General features: G+C 39.6%; 1 protein-coding gene across 10 annotated transcripts in view; it reads right to left on the reverse strand.

Annotated features, from left to right (window-relative positions):
* Positions 1-13,630, reverse strand: part of LOC100358984 (vascular endothelial growth factor receptor kdr-like) — a 299,906-nt gene that overhangs the window by 194,426 nt on the left and 91,850 nt on the right. For all 10 annotated transcript variants that reach the window (XM_051827734.3, XM_089323750.1, XM_089323749.1 and 7 more), the window contains one exon: positions 6,336-6,463. In XM_051827734.3, the coding sequence (XP_051683694.3) occupies positions 6,336-6,463 (128 nt within the window). The remainder of the gene's footprint in view (positions 1-6,335; positions 6,464-13,630) is intronic.

The following is a 13,630-nucleotide window of genomic DNA, read 5'->3' on the forward strand; positions in this document are numbered from 1 at the left end:
AATGTCTATTCTGAGTCAAGTACTGTGCTGGGCATTAGAGACCCAACTGCAAATAGCAGACTGAGCCCTTACACTCAGCTACTATATATTTCTAAATATGCTTGAATTACTAAATCTTTTATTTTTGAATATAAAAGCAAAACATACAAAAATTATACTTTTATTAAAATAATATATTCAAATACAGAGAAAAGTAAAGAAAACAATAATAGTGCCCTGTAGCAAATAAATTGCTATGGGGCAAAATGAGCTATATTTATTTCCAAGCCCCTTTCTTCTACGTGTCTATTCTTTGGCACACAGTTATACATAAATATAATTTTAATTCTGTGTTTTCTCATTGAAAATTACATCATTAGCATGTTATAATATCCTTAAAAACTTCTATAAACATAAATTAAATGCCAATATAATATCCAAGAACTGTGATCAGAACTGTGAAGTTTCTGGAAGCTTTGTAATATAAAGAATATTAATTCTTAAGCTTTTGTAATATAAAGGCTGGCACCGCGGCTCAATATGCTAATCCTCCGCCTGCGGCGCCGGCACCCAGGGTTCTAGTCCCAGTTGGGGCGCCGGATTCTGTCCCGGTTGCTCCTCTTCCAGTCCAGCTCTCTGCTGTGGCCGGGGAAGGCAGTGGAGGATGGCCCAAGTGCTTGGGCCCTGCACCCGCATGGGAAACCAGGAGAAGCACCTGGATCCTGGCTTAGGATCAGCACGGTGCGCTGGCCACAGCGCACCGGCCGCAGTGGCCGTTGGGGGGTGAACCAACAGAAAAGGAAGACCTTTCTCTCTGTCTCTCTCTCACTGTCCACTCTGCCTGTCAAAAAAAAAAAAAAGAATAGTTTAAGACACAGGACATTTTTAGGCCAACAAAGGAGAACACTTGACAGAATATAGTAGGTGGGGCCTTTGATTGTATTAGGAGGGGGAGAGGAAGTTAGCTCTTTTCCTAGTATTTGAACTGTTACTTGGAAGCTTGAACTTTTAAATGTAATTTCAGAAGGTAAAATGAAGACTAATGAGTGAAAGTGACGAGGATGTATTTTTTGGCTCAGTCAAAAATCATTAAAAAGGAGCAAAAAGATTTTAACTTCTGTCACTGAAAACACTCAGAGACTTGATGACTGTTGCAAAAGAATTTTTGTATCAGATGAGAAATCAGACTCAAAAGACTCTTAACTCAGAGGCTGTATCTCTCTGACTCCTAGTTCAATTCTTTTATTCTCACCGAACAAGTATCTACCTAGAGCCTGCTTGTCCTCAATCCCAGGACAAGATCTTTATCCTTTATCTAATACACAAAACTTAGGGTACAAAGTATACTACACTTCTTTTTAGTTTCAGGGGCTTTAAAAATATTATTCTTTATTAATTCTTAAATTGTAATTAAATATTTAAAATTATTTTTAAATATCATTTTAAACCAAAACCTGTCGCATCCCTTGGAGACACCCTCTCATCTTAGGTAATTCCATAAACTAAATGTACTGTAATACAAGAGTCTAAGGTCCTTAGAGAACCTAACAATGGGAAAAAATAGTATGAAATAAAGCACATGTGACACAGAGGTGAAAGTGCACAAATGGCTGAGGAAGAAAAACCTGAGATTTATTGACTACTTCTAAAGCAATCTAGAGTTTGTTACCAAAATATTCCACAATGTGATTAACATGAGCTTTATGTCTTTATTCTTCTTCTATTTGAATGAGTAAAGTTTCAGCAGCACTAAGAAAGAGATTTATTCACTTAATTACTCCTACAGATAAATGTTTCACAATGAGGTGAGGAAATCCCTCAAAGGATATTTGAAAGTTCCTCGAGACATTTTTGTTTGGCTCAACTGTGGGTAGGGAATTGCTATTAGCACCTAGTGGGAAGCAGTCAGAGATGCTGTTAAGCAACCTACAGTACACAGGATAGCCCTCAACAATTTGATCACAAATGTCAATAGGTCAGAGCCCCAAAACTCCTGTTATTAGATATTATCTTTAAAGTATCTCTGTTCTGCCCTTTCCCATCTCTCCCATCCTAAATTAATCCTCATGTATAGCAGACACTTAAAGTTTCAGTTGCTCAAAACAGGACCCTCTTTTTATTATTGTCTCCACTCCTTCCTACTAGCCTGTCTTACCATTCCTCTCTCCATGCCACAAATGTACACTTTATATGGTTTGTGTGGAAGCTGTCAACTCCATACCTAGATCTTATCTCTCCAGTCACAGAAACTGGTGTGTAAGTGGAATAACATTCTAGTTAGGGCAATGAAAGCCAGCCACTTCCTGGGATTATTTCTTTTTCTTTTCTTTTCTTTTTTTTTTAAAGTCAGAGTTAGACAGTGAGAGAGAGAGAGACAGAGAGAAAGGTCTTCCTTTGCCGTTGGTTCACCCTCCAAAGGCCGCTGCGGCCGGCGCGCTGCGGCCGGCGCACCGCGCTGCTCCAATGGCAGGAGCCAGGGACTTATCCTGGTCTCCCATGGGGTGCAGGGCCCAAGCACTTGAGCCATCCTCCACTGCACTCCCTGGCCACAGCAGAGAACTGGCCTGGAAGAGGGGCAACCAGGACAGAATCCGGCGCCCCGACCGGGACTAGAACCCGGTGTGCTAGCGCTGCAAGGTAGAGGATTAGCCTAGTGAGCCGCAGCGCTGGCCCTGGGATTATTTTCTAATTTGGGATTGCAGAGGAAATGCCTCTCAGTTACTCTCTGGCAATGAATATTCACTACACTATAGATGACCACATCCCTTTGTGAAATAAGCAAATCTGTTGTGCTAGAATAGTGGGTTACTGGTGAACACATGCCCCTGAGCCTTTATTGTACTCCTCCCCATGAGTATACTCTTTCCACTTCACATTTTTCCTTAGCCAAGTTCAGTGTGTTAGGGTTTGGTTCAATTTCTGTGACTTTCAACAAATAGTCCTGACTGTCCCTTCATGACTTCGTATCTATACTTAGGTTCATTGCCAAATTCTCCACCTAAGGTGTTTCTGCTTATTTATCAGGACTAATTGGTACCAGCTCCTCCAGTTAAGACTTCCTCAGTCACTTAAATACTTGCTCCTCTGTACTCTCACTGTATCATGATAGCTAATGAGCATTTAATCTGGCAAAAATTATTAAAAAACCATATGAAGTTTTATAATACACACACACACACACACACACACACCATTCACACCAGACTACTTGGAAAGCAGAAATAGATGTGATTGAGCATTCTGAAACATCAGTTTTGAAGACTGAATGAGAAAAGGCTCTCAGTAGAATGCATGGCAGTGGTAAGGGCCTGTAGTGCATTGAATAGTGGTCCTCAAAAAAAATTAGTTTACATGGAACCTGTGAAAGTGATCTTATTTAGAAAAAGAGTCTTCACAGATGTAATCAACTTAAGAACTTCAAGATGAAATCATCTTAGATTAGGGTGGGCCTTGTATCCAAAAACATGTGTCATTATAGTATATAAAAGATACAGAGAAAGAAGGGAGAGGATCATGTAAAGACTGGCAGAGAGTACAGTTATGAAACCACTAGCCACAGAAAACGTACAGCCTGCAGAAACTAGAAGAAAAAAATGAAGGATTCATGCATTCTAAGGAAGTGTGGCTCGACTGATGCCTATGGCTTTAGAATTCTAGGTTCCAGACTTGTGAGAAAATAAATTTCAGTGAATTTAAGCCACCCAGTTTGTGAAAATTCGTTATGGTAGTTCTACCCAACTAACAGAGTTAATGGATGTTAGCTATTACTATGTTTGGACAGTGTTTTGAACAAAGCATATTTGGTAAATGAGTTGGAATAAATCACATTGTACTGAATTTGATCTCAAGATGAGTTACTTTCCTTGCTAACGCAATTGGCTTTATTTACTCAGTTACCCTTGGTTATACTACTGGTTTGCTTTTAACCAATGCTCACTTATACATCAGCTGCACTTTACAAAGCAAAGCATAATCATTTAAGTCTTAACTGATTAGCCAAGGATTATTATCCAATCAGAACTCCAGGTTTCCTCAATCTCAGTCCAAACCCACCACTGTGGGTTTAAATAAACTAAGTGATCCTAACCTAAAACCACAGTAGTCAAGCTTCAGGCTAAAAAACATGTCTAAGGGTTTGGATTATGCTATATATCTTATAACTTAAAAGGCAATAGCACTTTTCATTTTTCCCCAAAATACAATAGTATCATAGCACGGTAACGTGAATTGTGGAAAGTATTGGATTGTAAGAGAAAATGGAATATTATGGTTGGTGTCTTCGAGACTTTGTATAGAAGAGGGAGATTTATAAATACCATGACATTATCTATTCTGATTAAATCATAGGTGAGACAGCAACTAAGGCCTTAGAAAAACAAATCCTGGCTATATCTCTACTCCCATTTCTAGACTCATCCTCTGAAGGTGAATTGGCTGCCTACTAGGGATTAATTTTAGAAAAAGGATGTTTCAAATTAGCCAGGTCAGTCCCTTCCCCACCTCGTGCTTCCTTTTGGCATAGGACAGAGACACAGTGGCTCCAAGCCCTGCCGGAGGCTAGCCTGTGACAAGTAAGGGGGGAGGCCTTTTGGACCAGCCTAGTCACTCTCCCTACATATTTAGTAGAGGAAGGATGAGGTAGTCAGCCAAGCACATAACCTCGACAGCAGACTGCAGATTCCTTCCTGCTCCTTCCCAGCATACCACGGCTTCCTTCTGGACCAAGTCCTAAAGACATGGGGCTCTTTCCTTTTTCCTTTATAAAGAACTGATACAGGGTCCCAGGGACCGGCCAGTGCTGTGGTGTAGTGGGTAAAGCCTCCACCCGCAGTGCCAACTTCCAATATAGGCTCTGGTTCGAGTCCTGGCTGCTCTACTTCCGATCCAGCTCTCTGCTGTGGCTTGGGAAAGCAGTAGAAGATGGCCCAAGTCCTTGGTCCCCTTCACCCACGTGGGAGACCAGGAAGAAGTTCTTGGCTCCTGGCTTCAGATTGGCACAACTCCAACTGTTTCAGCCAATTGGGGAGTGAACCAGCGGATGGAAAATCTCTCTTCCTCTCTCTTCCTCTCCTCTCTTTATGTAACTATGACTTTCAAATAAATAAATAAATCTTTAAAAAATAACTGATACATCATCCCAAGTATGGGTGGAAAGGGGGACTTCAACATGACCATGGGGTCTGATACACTGAGACTATCTAATGACCTTAGAGAGACATGGGTCTGGGAAGGGGAGGGATGAATAATCAGGACAATGTATAGCCTTCAATGAGTAATTAAAGTATTTCATAGTTTTGTGGAGCATGTCAAAGTTTCAACCCTTCTGCCCATGGACTTGACCAGAAATTCCTTGTGCCATATCAGCTGCTGCCACCAAGGTATAATTTCTTAGCTTTCCCCACTATCATCTTTCCAGCTCTAGTGCCAGAGGGCATTAGGGAAAATTCTGACCTTCCTTATATTGCAGTAGTGAGAAGATCATTGATTGCTGCTATGGACACTAACAGGTTTGTCATTACAACAAAGTGAGAAAAAAATTTGGGAACAGAGAAATAGTGTGCCCAGGAACAGAACAGAGGTAGACTTCCTAGAAAAGGAGTCAGGATACCTGATAGTTGCTTTTGGCTCAAACTATTATGAAATAGGTACCTTGGGCAAGTTCTTTCTTTTCTCTAAGCTCAAGATATCTTGTATAAAACAGAAATAAGGCCAGCTCCATTCACCTTACAAAGCAGTTACATAAGCAGCTCAACAGAAACAATATACATAAAGGAGTTTTTAGATTTGAGTAGCGTCATGCACTTGTGGATGCGGAGGACTTTGAGAGATGTGAAGGTATTCTGCCAGGAACATGTATTACCCCAATCACCACCAAGATTAATTTGGCTGATCAAGCTTATCATGTTCTCTTCTACTTCTTGTACATCTCTCCCAAAACATTCTAACATGTTCTCTATGTATGAAGAAAAGAAGTACTCAGGACCCAGATCTCTGGACATGAACAAATCTTTATTTCAAGTCCACAAAAGGTCTTAGAGGACATCTGGAGTTAATTAGTTTCAAGCAATCTCTTCTGGAAAAAGTTTCTGGCTTCGGAGAGATACTTTGAGGAATAGCTTACATATGGTAAGTCCACAGATGATACCTCAGGAGTATCCAAGTAACGATCTCCTTTCCTTCTAATTTGTGCAACACTGGTCCAAGGCAAAATGATAGCGTATCTGCTTGTATATTCTCCCAAGAGGCATAGCTGGGGCCAGGAGCAGATATGAGACTGAAATACTGCTCCCTAACTCTATGTTCCATACTCTAAATAGTGGTAAGTCCTCATCTGGGCCCCTAACAATGTAACTTACCAACTGAAGTTTGACATCAATATCAGGAGAAGTGACACGGCATGGTACAACCACCTCTTGGGTCCCAGTAAACACCATAATCACCGATGGTGTATCATAGTAGGTCTGCACAAAGACCTGGCTGTCATCTGTAGGTGTGAGAAATTAAACCCAGGGTAAGGTTGTCATCAGAATAAGAGTCCACAGTTTTCATCTGTTGTTCTGTCATTTTCTACAAAGATAAATTAAGGCTTGGTAAAGGAAATTTATGCAATAAGGGACACAGACAGGACATGAACCCATATCTCCTTATTTCCAGCCAGTGCTTTACCTACAAGGCCAGGGAACAACACAAGTCTGCTCATCAAGGTCTGTAAGAGAAAGTCATCCTGTTGGTCTTAGTCCCAATCTGTTGAGCCACAAGAGCAAGTCAAATCTCATCCACATCATGGTTTTCTTGGCATGTATAAAATATATTACCATCTAAAATCCATACTTCTTTTTCACATAAGCATTTTAAAAATATATAGGTTCTCTGCATGTAATAATTATGTCAAAACCACTCTGGGTAATACCCATAATGATTCAAAGATCAGACATATGATATTTGTATGGCAATGATAATCATCTATTTGAGTACTATGTCTTCCAGTACATGCCCAGATAAATTTTTACTACCCTTTAATAAATGAAAACACATTTGAATGATCATAAGTGTTCTCAGAATGTACACCCACCTTGCCTTCCCACAGGAAGTCTCAGACTCAGTGAATAATTAATATGGGTACCTGCAATGTAAGCACTTAATATATGGAGAAATAAGCAAAATCCTCAGAATCAGCCCTTAAGGCATTTGGAAACCGGACAAAAAGCCCATGAGAGTATTTCAGGCATGGAAAGCCAAGACACTCTGAAAAAAAAAAAAGAAAGAAAGAAAGAAAGAAAGAAAGAAAATGACCTAAATGAAAGATCTCTATGATTGAGATCCCAGCAGAAAGAACGGGCCATCAAAGAAGGAGGTAACTTTCTCTGAAGGCAGGAGAGAACTTCCACTTTGACTATGGCCTTGTCTAAATAAGATCAGAGTTGGTGAACTCCAGAGGCTTCCATAGCCTTGGCAGCTCATGAAGAGCCTCAGGTGATTACTGATGTCATAAATAAGAATGTAAATTGTTAAATCAACAACGGGGCTGGCGCCGCGGCTCACTAGGATAATCCTCTGCCTGCAGCACTGGCACCCAGGGTTCTAGTCCCGGTCAGGGCGCTGGATTCTGTCCCCGTTGCTCCTCTTCCAGTCCAGCTCTCTGCTGTGGCCCAGGAGTGCAGTGAAGGATGGCCCAAGTGCTTGGGCCCTGCGCCCGCATGGGAGACCAGGAGAAACACCTGGCTCCTGGCTTCAGATCAGCACGGTGCGCAGGCTGCAACGCGCCAGCTGCAGCAGCCATTGGGGGGTGAACCAACGGAAAAGGAAGACCTTTCTCTCTGTCTTTCTCTCTCACTGTCCACTCTGCCTGTCAAAAAAAAATCAACAATGGGAGTCATTGTACATCTTAGTACCCAGGTAGGATCTCTGTCCTTAATGTGTTGTACTATGTGAATTAACGGTAAAACTACTACTCAAACAGTACTCTATACTTGGTGTGTCTGTGTGGGTGTAGTCTCTTGAAATCTTTACTTAGTATATACTAAGTTGATCTTCTGTATATAAAGATAATTGAAAATGAATCTTGATGTGAATGGTATGGGAGAGGGAGCAGGAGATGGGAGTGTTGTTGGTGGGAAGGAGGTTATGGGAGGAAAAGCTGCTATCATCCAAAAGTTGTACTTTGGAAATTTATATTTATTAAATAAAAGTTGGAGAAAAATAAATAAATAAATAAATAAATGTAAAAAAAAAATTTAAGCCCCAAAAAAAGAAATAAGTCTTCAGTCATGGATCTTGAAAAATGATCCTGGCTGCCCATATTCCTACCATCTCAATTTTGTCTCTTCAATGGAACCAGCTATTAGACCATTTCTTATTCTATACTTTGTTGTACCTCAAGATGTCCTTTTAAGCACTTCCTAAACACACACAAAAAAAAGATACAAGACAGCTTATAAATCCTCCTGTGTCATCTTCAGTTTCTGGTGCTTTCTAATGTAGAGTCATACCTCAATTCTCTTTCTTCCTCTCCATAAGAACTCTCATTCAGTAATGTCAGTTCTTCCTGTGGCTTCAGCTATCGATCACACTTACGATTTGTATTCTACTTCTGCAATTTTCCTCAGCCTCCAGTTGTTTTTCTACCTCTGCTCAAGAATTATTCCTTAGTATAAAGTACAGCCATTTGGTCTTCCATGTTCTAATCCAAGTCAATCATATTGTCTTCCATGCGCCCTCCTAATTTCCTCTGTGTGTTAATGGGACCAGATATCTCTCTCTTACCTAGACTGCAGGTATAAAATTAACTTTTCTCCCCCTTAACTTGGCAAAGAGCAGATAGTACTAACACTTACCTTTGATTTTACACAATATGAAAAATGTTTTTACCCTTTTCTCAGATTATGAAACTATATTCCAGGTCTGAAACAGTTTATCAGTATTTGAAACCAGAACATGGATGAGAAGACAACAAGATAGGCCTCCCTCAGAGAGGAATGAGAATGAGAAAGATCAATAATGAGGGGGCAGAGTATATATTACAAAAAGGAACAGATGATGACTGGTGAACGGAGTAGAATAAAAATCACTGAAGTGTGTTTTAAGGAAACTATATTCAAATGCCATATAACAACAGCAACAGCTACTATTCTACTATATGATCTACTATGTAAAGCAAGTTACATGCATCATCTACATTAACCATCATAACATTGAAGAAAATAGTAAGTACTTACATCCTCAATTTATTTATTCATACAATTTTTGACAAACTTTTTAAGACAATGTGATGAGTTGATATATGTATAGACTGTATAATAATTACCATAATCAAATTTAAACCTGCATCATTATACATACTATATATTAAATTCCCAGAATTGTTCATTCTTATAACAACATCTATCTCACTTGAATGATGATTTAAAGAAAAGAAAATTGATTTTACATAAATAACAGAGTTGACCCAACTTGTGAAGTCTGTGGTAATGAGCTCCACCTATTTCTGGGACTTCTTTCATGGGGGGTTCTAATTTCAGTCATGCAAAGTCATACCCATGAATAAAAGGGTTTTTAGAAGCAGCTAATTAAGTAAAGGAACTCAAATGAACCCTAGTCCTCTATCTGATCAGATTAGCTACAGAGATTTCAGCAACCATAAGGTGATAGTGCCTATTTCTCCAGAGAATAAGCCCAAAAAATACTAACCACAGTGAATCCCTCTGATGGTACACCGGGACCAGCCACATTCAAGTGACCAGATTTTATCAGCTTCTAGGTTTTTTTTTTAAAGATTTATTATTATTATTTATTTGAAAGCCAGAGTTACAGAGAGAGAGAGAGGTAGAGGGAGAGAGAAAGAGAGGTCCTCCATCCCAAACTGAAAGAATTTAGGTCACTCAATTGGATTCCATTACTCCCACAAGACTTCCTGTTTGGTGTTTTCTGTTTTAACTTTAAAATAGCAACAACTAAATATTTTACCTGTTTATTTTGAAGCCTTATTCTATGCTGGTCTTTATTTAGAAGTCCAGGATGCACTTGCTTTTCTCAAAAATCTCTTTCCTTCCTTATATCCCAAATGACAATAGCCAAAAACAAAACAAAGGAATACTTAAATCCTCTTCAAACTACCCCTAGAAGATGGTTTCAGAGAATCACAGCAGGAGATGGAAGGAGTCTGGACCTAGAACCATTGCTGGCTATAATCTATAGAATGTTATATTGTCTCAAGAGGTCTGAATCTCTCTATCTTCTGATTTCTATTTTTAACACCCAGAGATTGGGAGCTGTATCTCACATCACTTCTGGAAATATGCTAATGCAGTTAGACCTTTGTTAAACAACAGGAGGTTGAGGACTTGGATAAGATTTCTAAAACCCTTCCAGTTACAATATTTCATTACCTATGGATCCACTATGAAAACCTTTGGTAGATTGTTGTTGAATCAGATTGTAGGTTCAATGGTACTGAACTACATTCAGATAGGAGGAATTAGTTCTGGTGTTTTATAGCACATTAGGGTAGCTATAGTCTCTAATTTATGATATATTTCAAAATAACTACATAACAAAAGTCCAAAGTTCCCCCAACACATGGGAATAATAAATGTTTGAGGAGACAGAAATGCTAATTACTTTGTTTTGATCATTATAAGTAATATATGTCAAGAACTTAACACACTTTAGACCTACTATATGATCCAGCCATCTCACTCCTGGGAATTTATGCAAACCAAAATAAATCATTATATGAAAGAGTTATTTGTTCCTCATATTCACTGCAGCACAAGTCACAATAGCAAAGATAATGAATCAACCCAGATGTCAGTCAATGCTGATTGGATAATGAAATTATGTTATATATGCACTATGGAATACTACTCAGCCGTAAAAAAAATGAAATCCTGTCTTTCACAATAAGATAGTCGCAACTGGAATCCATTATACTTCATGAAATAAGCCAGTCTCAAGTAGACAGATATCATATGTTTCCCCTGATCCAATGTAACTAATAGAGTACCTGAAATGTAATGTATCAGACTGAAACAGACATCTTGAGATTCGATGATTGTTTATAGCCCTTGTCTCTTCCACTTAGGAACAGTGTTTGGTTTAGTTTTGTTCTGTTTTGTTTTCCTTCATACTACTTGTTGAGCTCCATTACTTAAAAGAGAGTTAGTAGTTTATGAGCAGCTTAAGTTGTAATAGAGGTCATAGGTTATGACCATTAAGTAAACTGAAAATAGATCATGGTAAAAGTTACAAAAAGTTACACTGCTAAAGTTTTAATGACCTGTGATTACTTTAAAACTTACTGTATATGGGTGAAATGGTCACTTTTCCATTCAATTATTATTTATAGCTGTTGTCTTTATTCCCACTAAACCGGGGTCTTTTTGCTTTTTATTTGTTAAACTTCTTATTTGGTGAAGTATTAAGTATTTTTATTGTAATGTAATTTTAAAATATATTATCTCAAAAACTAAAAAAGGGGGGGAAGAAAAGGGGGTGAGAGAGAGGTAGAGGGAGGGAGGGAGGGAATATCATTATGTTCTTAGAATTCTATCTACAAGACACATTGTATCTGTTAAAAACAAAAACAAGAGTTCACATATAGTGGACACCCAATAAATTAGCTTTTTTCTACACAATTTATTTCTTATCAATATTGTATGAAGAATAGATGGAAAAACAGGTATTAACAACACAATACAAATGTTTGGTTAAATTAAATATTGAAATATGTTCATGTTCTTTCCCTCAAAATGAAAATTTCAGAACTTGCTTCTCAGACATAGGAATGTTGTGTTCTTGGAACCTGTCTCCTCCTTCATGCCTTAATCTATTATTTTCTGCCCCTTTCCAGCTCTGTTCTCTTGATTAGCCATTTGAAACCCAAGGTCACTGCTTCATCTCACCCCAAATCATTCTTAGTTTGAAAATTCAGGTAGATTATTTTCTACATCACTAAAGAATGAGTATCGACATAAAGATAGGAGGGATGCATGCAGACAAAGATTTATCAATGATTTTTCTAGAATTTACTCAAACTTTGTGAGAAGCATCCATAATGGTTTAGAAGTAAAGGCAAAAAATAAAAAAAAGAGGACTTTCTGTGATCACCCTCAGCACCAGCTCATACCTCCAACAGAAGAGAGGTATCTTTCTCTATCTGATGGGCCTTTCCAGAGTTAGCAGATCCTCCCCTTCACCAATAAGCCTTTCCAAGGCAGTGAGAAAAGAAACAATAAATTGGGGTGGCGCTGTGGCACAGTGGATTGAAGCTCCAACCTGCAGTGCAGCATCCCAAATGGGCATTGGTTCGAGTCCTGGTAGCTCCATTTCTGATCCAGCTCCCTCCTAGTGTGCCTGGGAAAGCACCAAAGGATGGCCCAAGTGCTTGGGTCCTGCATCTACATGGGAGACCTGGAGGAAGCTCCTGGCTCCTAGGCTACAGATCAGATCAGTTCCAGCCATTGCAGCCATTTGGGGAGTGAACTAGCAGATGGAAAACGTTCTCTCTCTCTCTCTATCTCTCTCTCTCTCTCTCTCTGTAGCTCTGTCTTTCAAATAAATAAAATAAATTTTAAAAATGAGCTGTTGAACACTGTATTTACTTCAGTATTAAGCCTGTGATTATAAAGTAAATTGAAAGTATGTTATCACAAAACTTTTTCAAAGTGCATATGATAGAGGGACAAGTGAAGAGAACCAGATATCTTCAGTCTCCCTGGCCATTATAAGATTGTAACACTAGAGCCAAAAAGAAGACAACTCCATTCATATCTGATCCAGTGGCTGACCAGGTCAGTCCCCAGTTAAAGGCTGTCAGAAAATTTACTGTATCCTGAATTCCAGCAAACTGACAGAGACAGAATGCAGCCAACTCAGCACAACAAAGCCTTTAGTGGATAATGCTTTGCTTCTCTCAAGAGGAAACGATACTGTATTGGAAGACAATTACAAGAAGGGCTGGCGTTGTGGTGCAGGCCAGCATGCCATATCTGCATACTGGTTCAAGTCCCCACTGCTCTGCTTCCAATCCAGCTCACTGCTAATGCACCTGAGAAAGCAGTGGAAGATTTGCTTGGGCCCCTGTTACTCATGTGGGAGACCCAGATGAAGCTCCTGGCTCCTGGCTCCAGCCTGGCCCAACCCTGGCCATTGCTATCATTTTGGGAGAGAAACAAAAGATGGAAAATATCTCTCTCTCTCTCTCTCTCTCTCTCTCTCTCTGTGTGTGTGTGTCCCTCTATCTCCATGACTCTTCCAAATAAACAAATAAATGCTTTTAAAAAGAAATAGAGGATAGGGCTGGCACTGTGGCATAGCGGGTGGAGCCACCGCCTGCAGTGCCAGCATCCCATTTGGGCGCCAGTTCGGGTCTCAACTATTCTACTTCCTATCTGGCTCTCTGCTATGGCTTGGGAAAATAGTAGAGGATGGCCCAAGTCCTTGGACCCTTGCACCTGCATGGGAGACCTGGAGAAAGCTCCTGGCTCCTGGCTTCGGATTGGCGCAGCTTCAGCCTTTGTGGCCAATTGGGGAGTGGAACCAGCCAGTGGAAGACCTCTCTCTCTCTCTCTCTCTCTCTCTCTCTCTCTGCCTCACCTCTCTCTGTGTAACTCTGACTTTCACATAAATAAATCTTTAAAAAAAAGAAATAGAA

This window comes from Oryctolagus cuniculus, chromosome X, assembly GCF_051225735.1.
Source record: "Oryctolagus cuniculus isolate XC-2025 breed Fujian yellow rabbit chromosome X, ASM5122573v1, whole genome shotgun sequence".
Lineage (NCBI taxonomy): Eukaryota > Metazoa > Chordata > Mammalia > Lagomorpha > Leporidae > Oryctolagus > Oryctolagus cuniculus.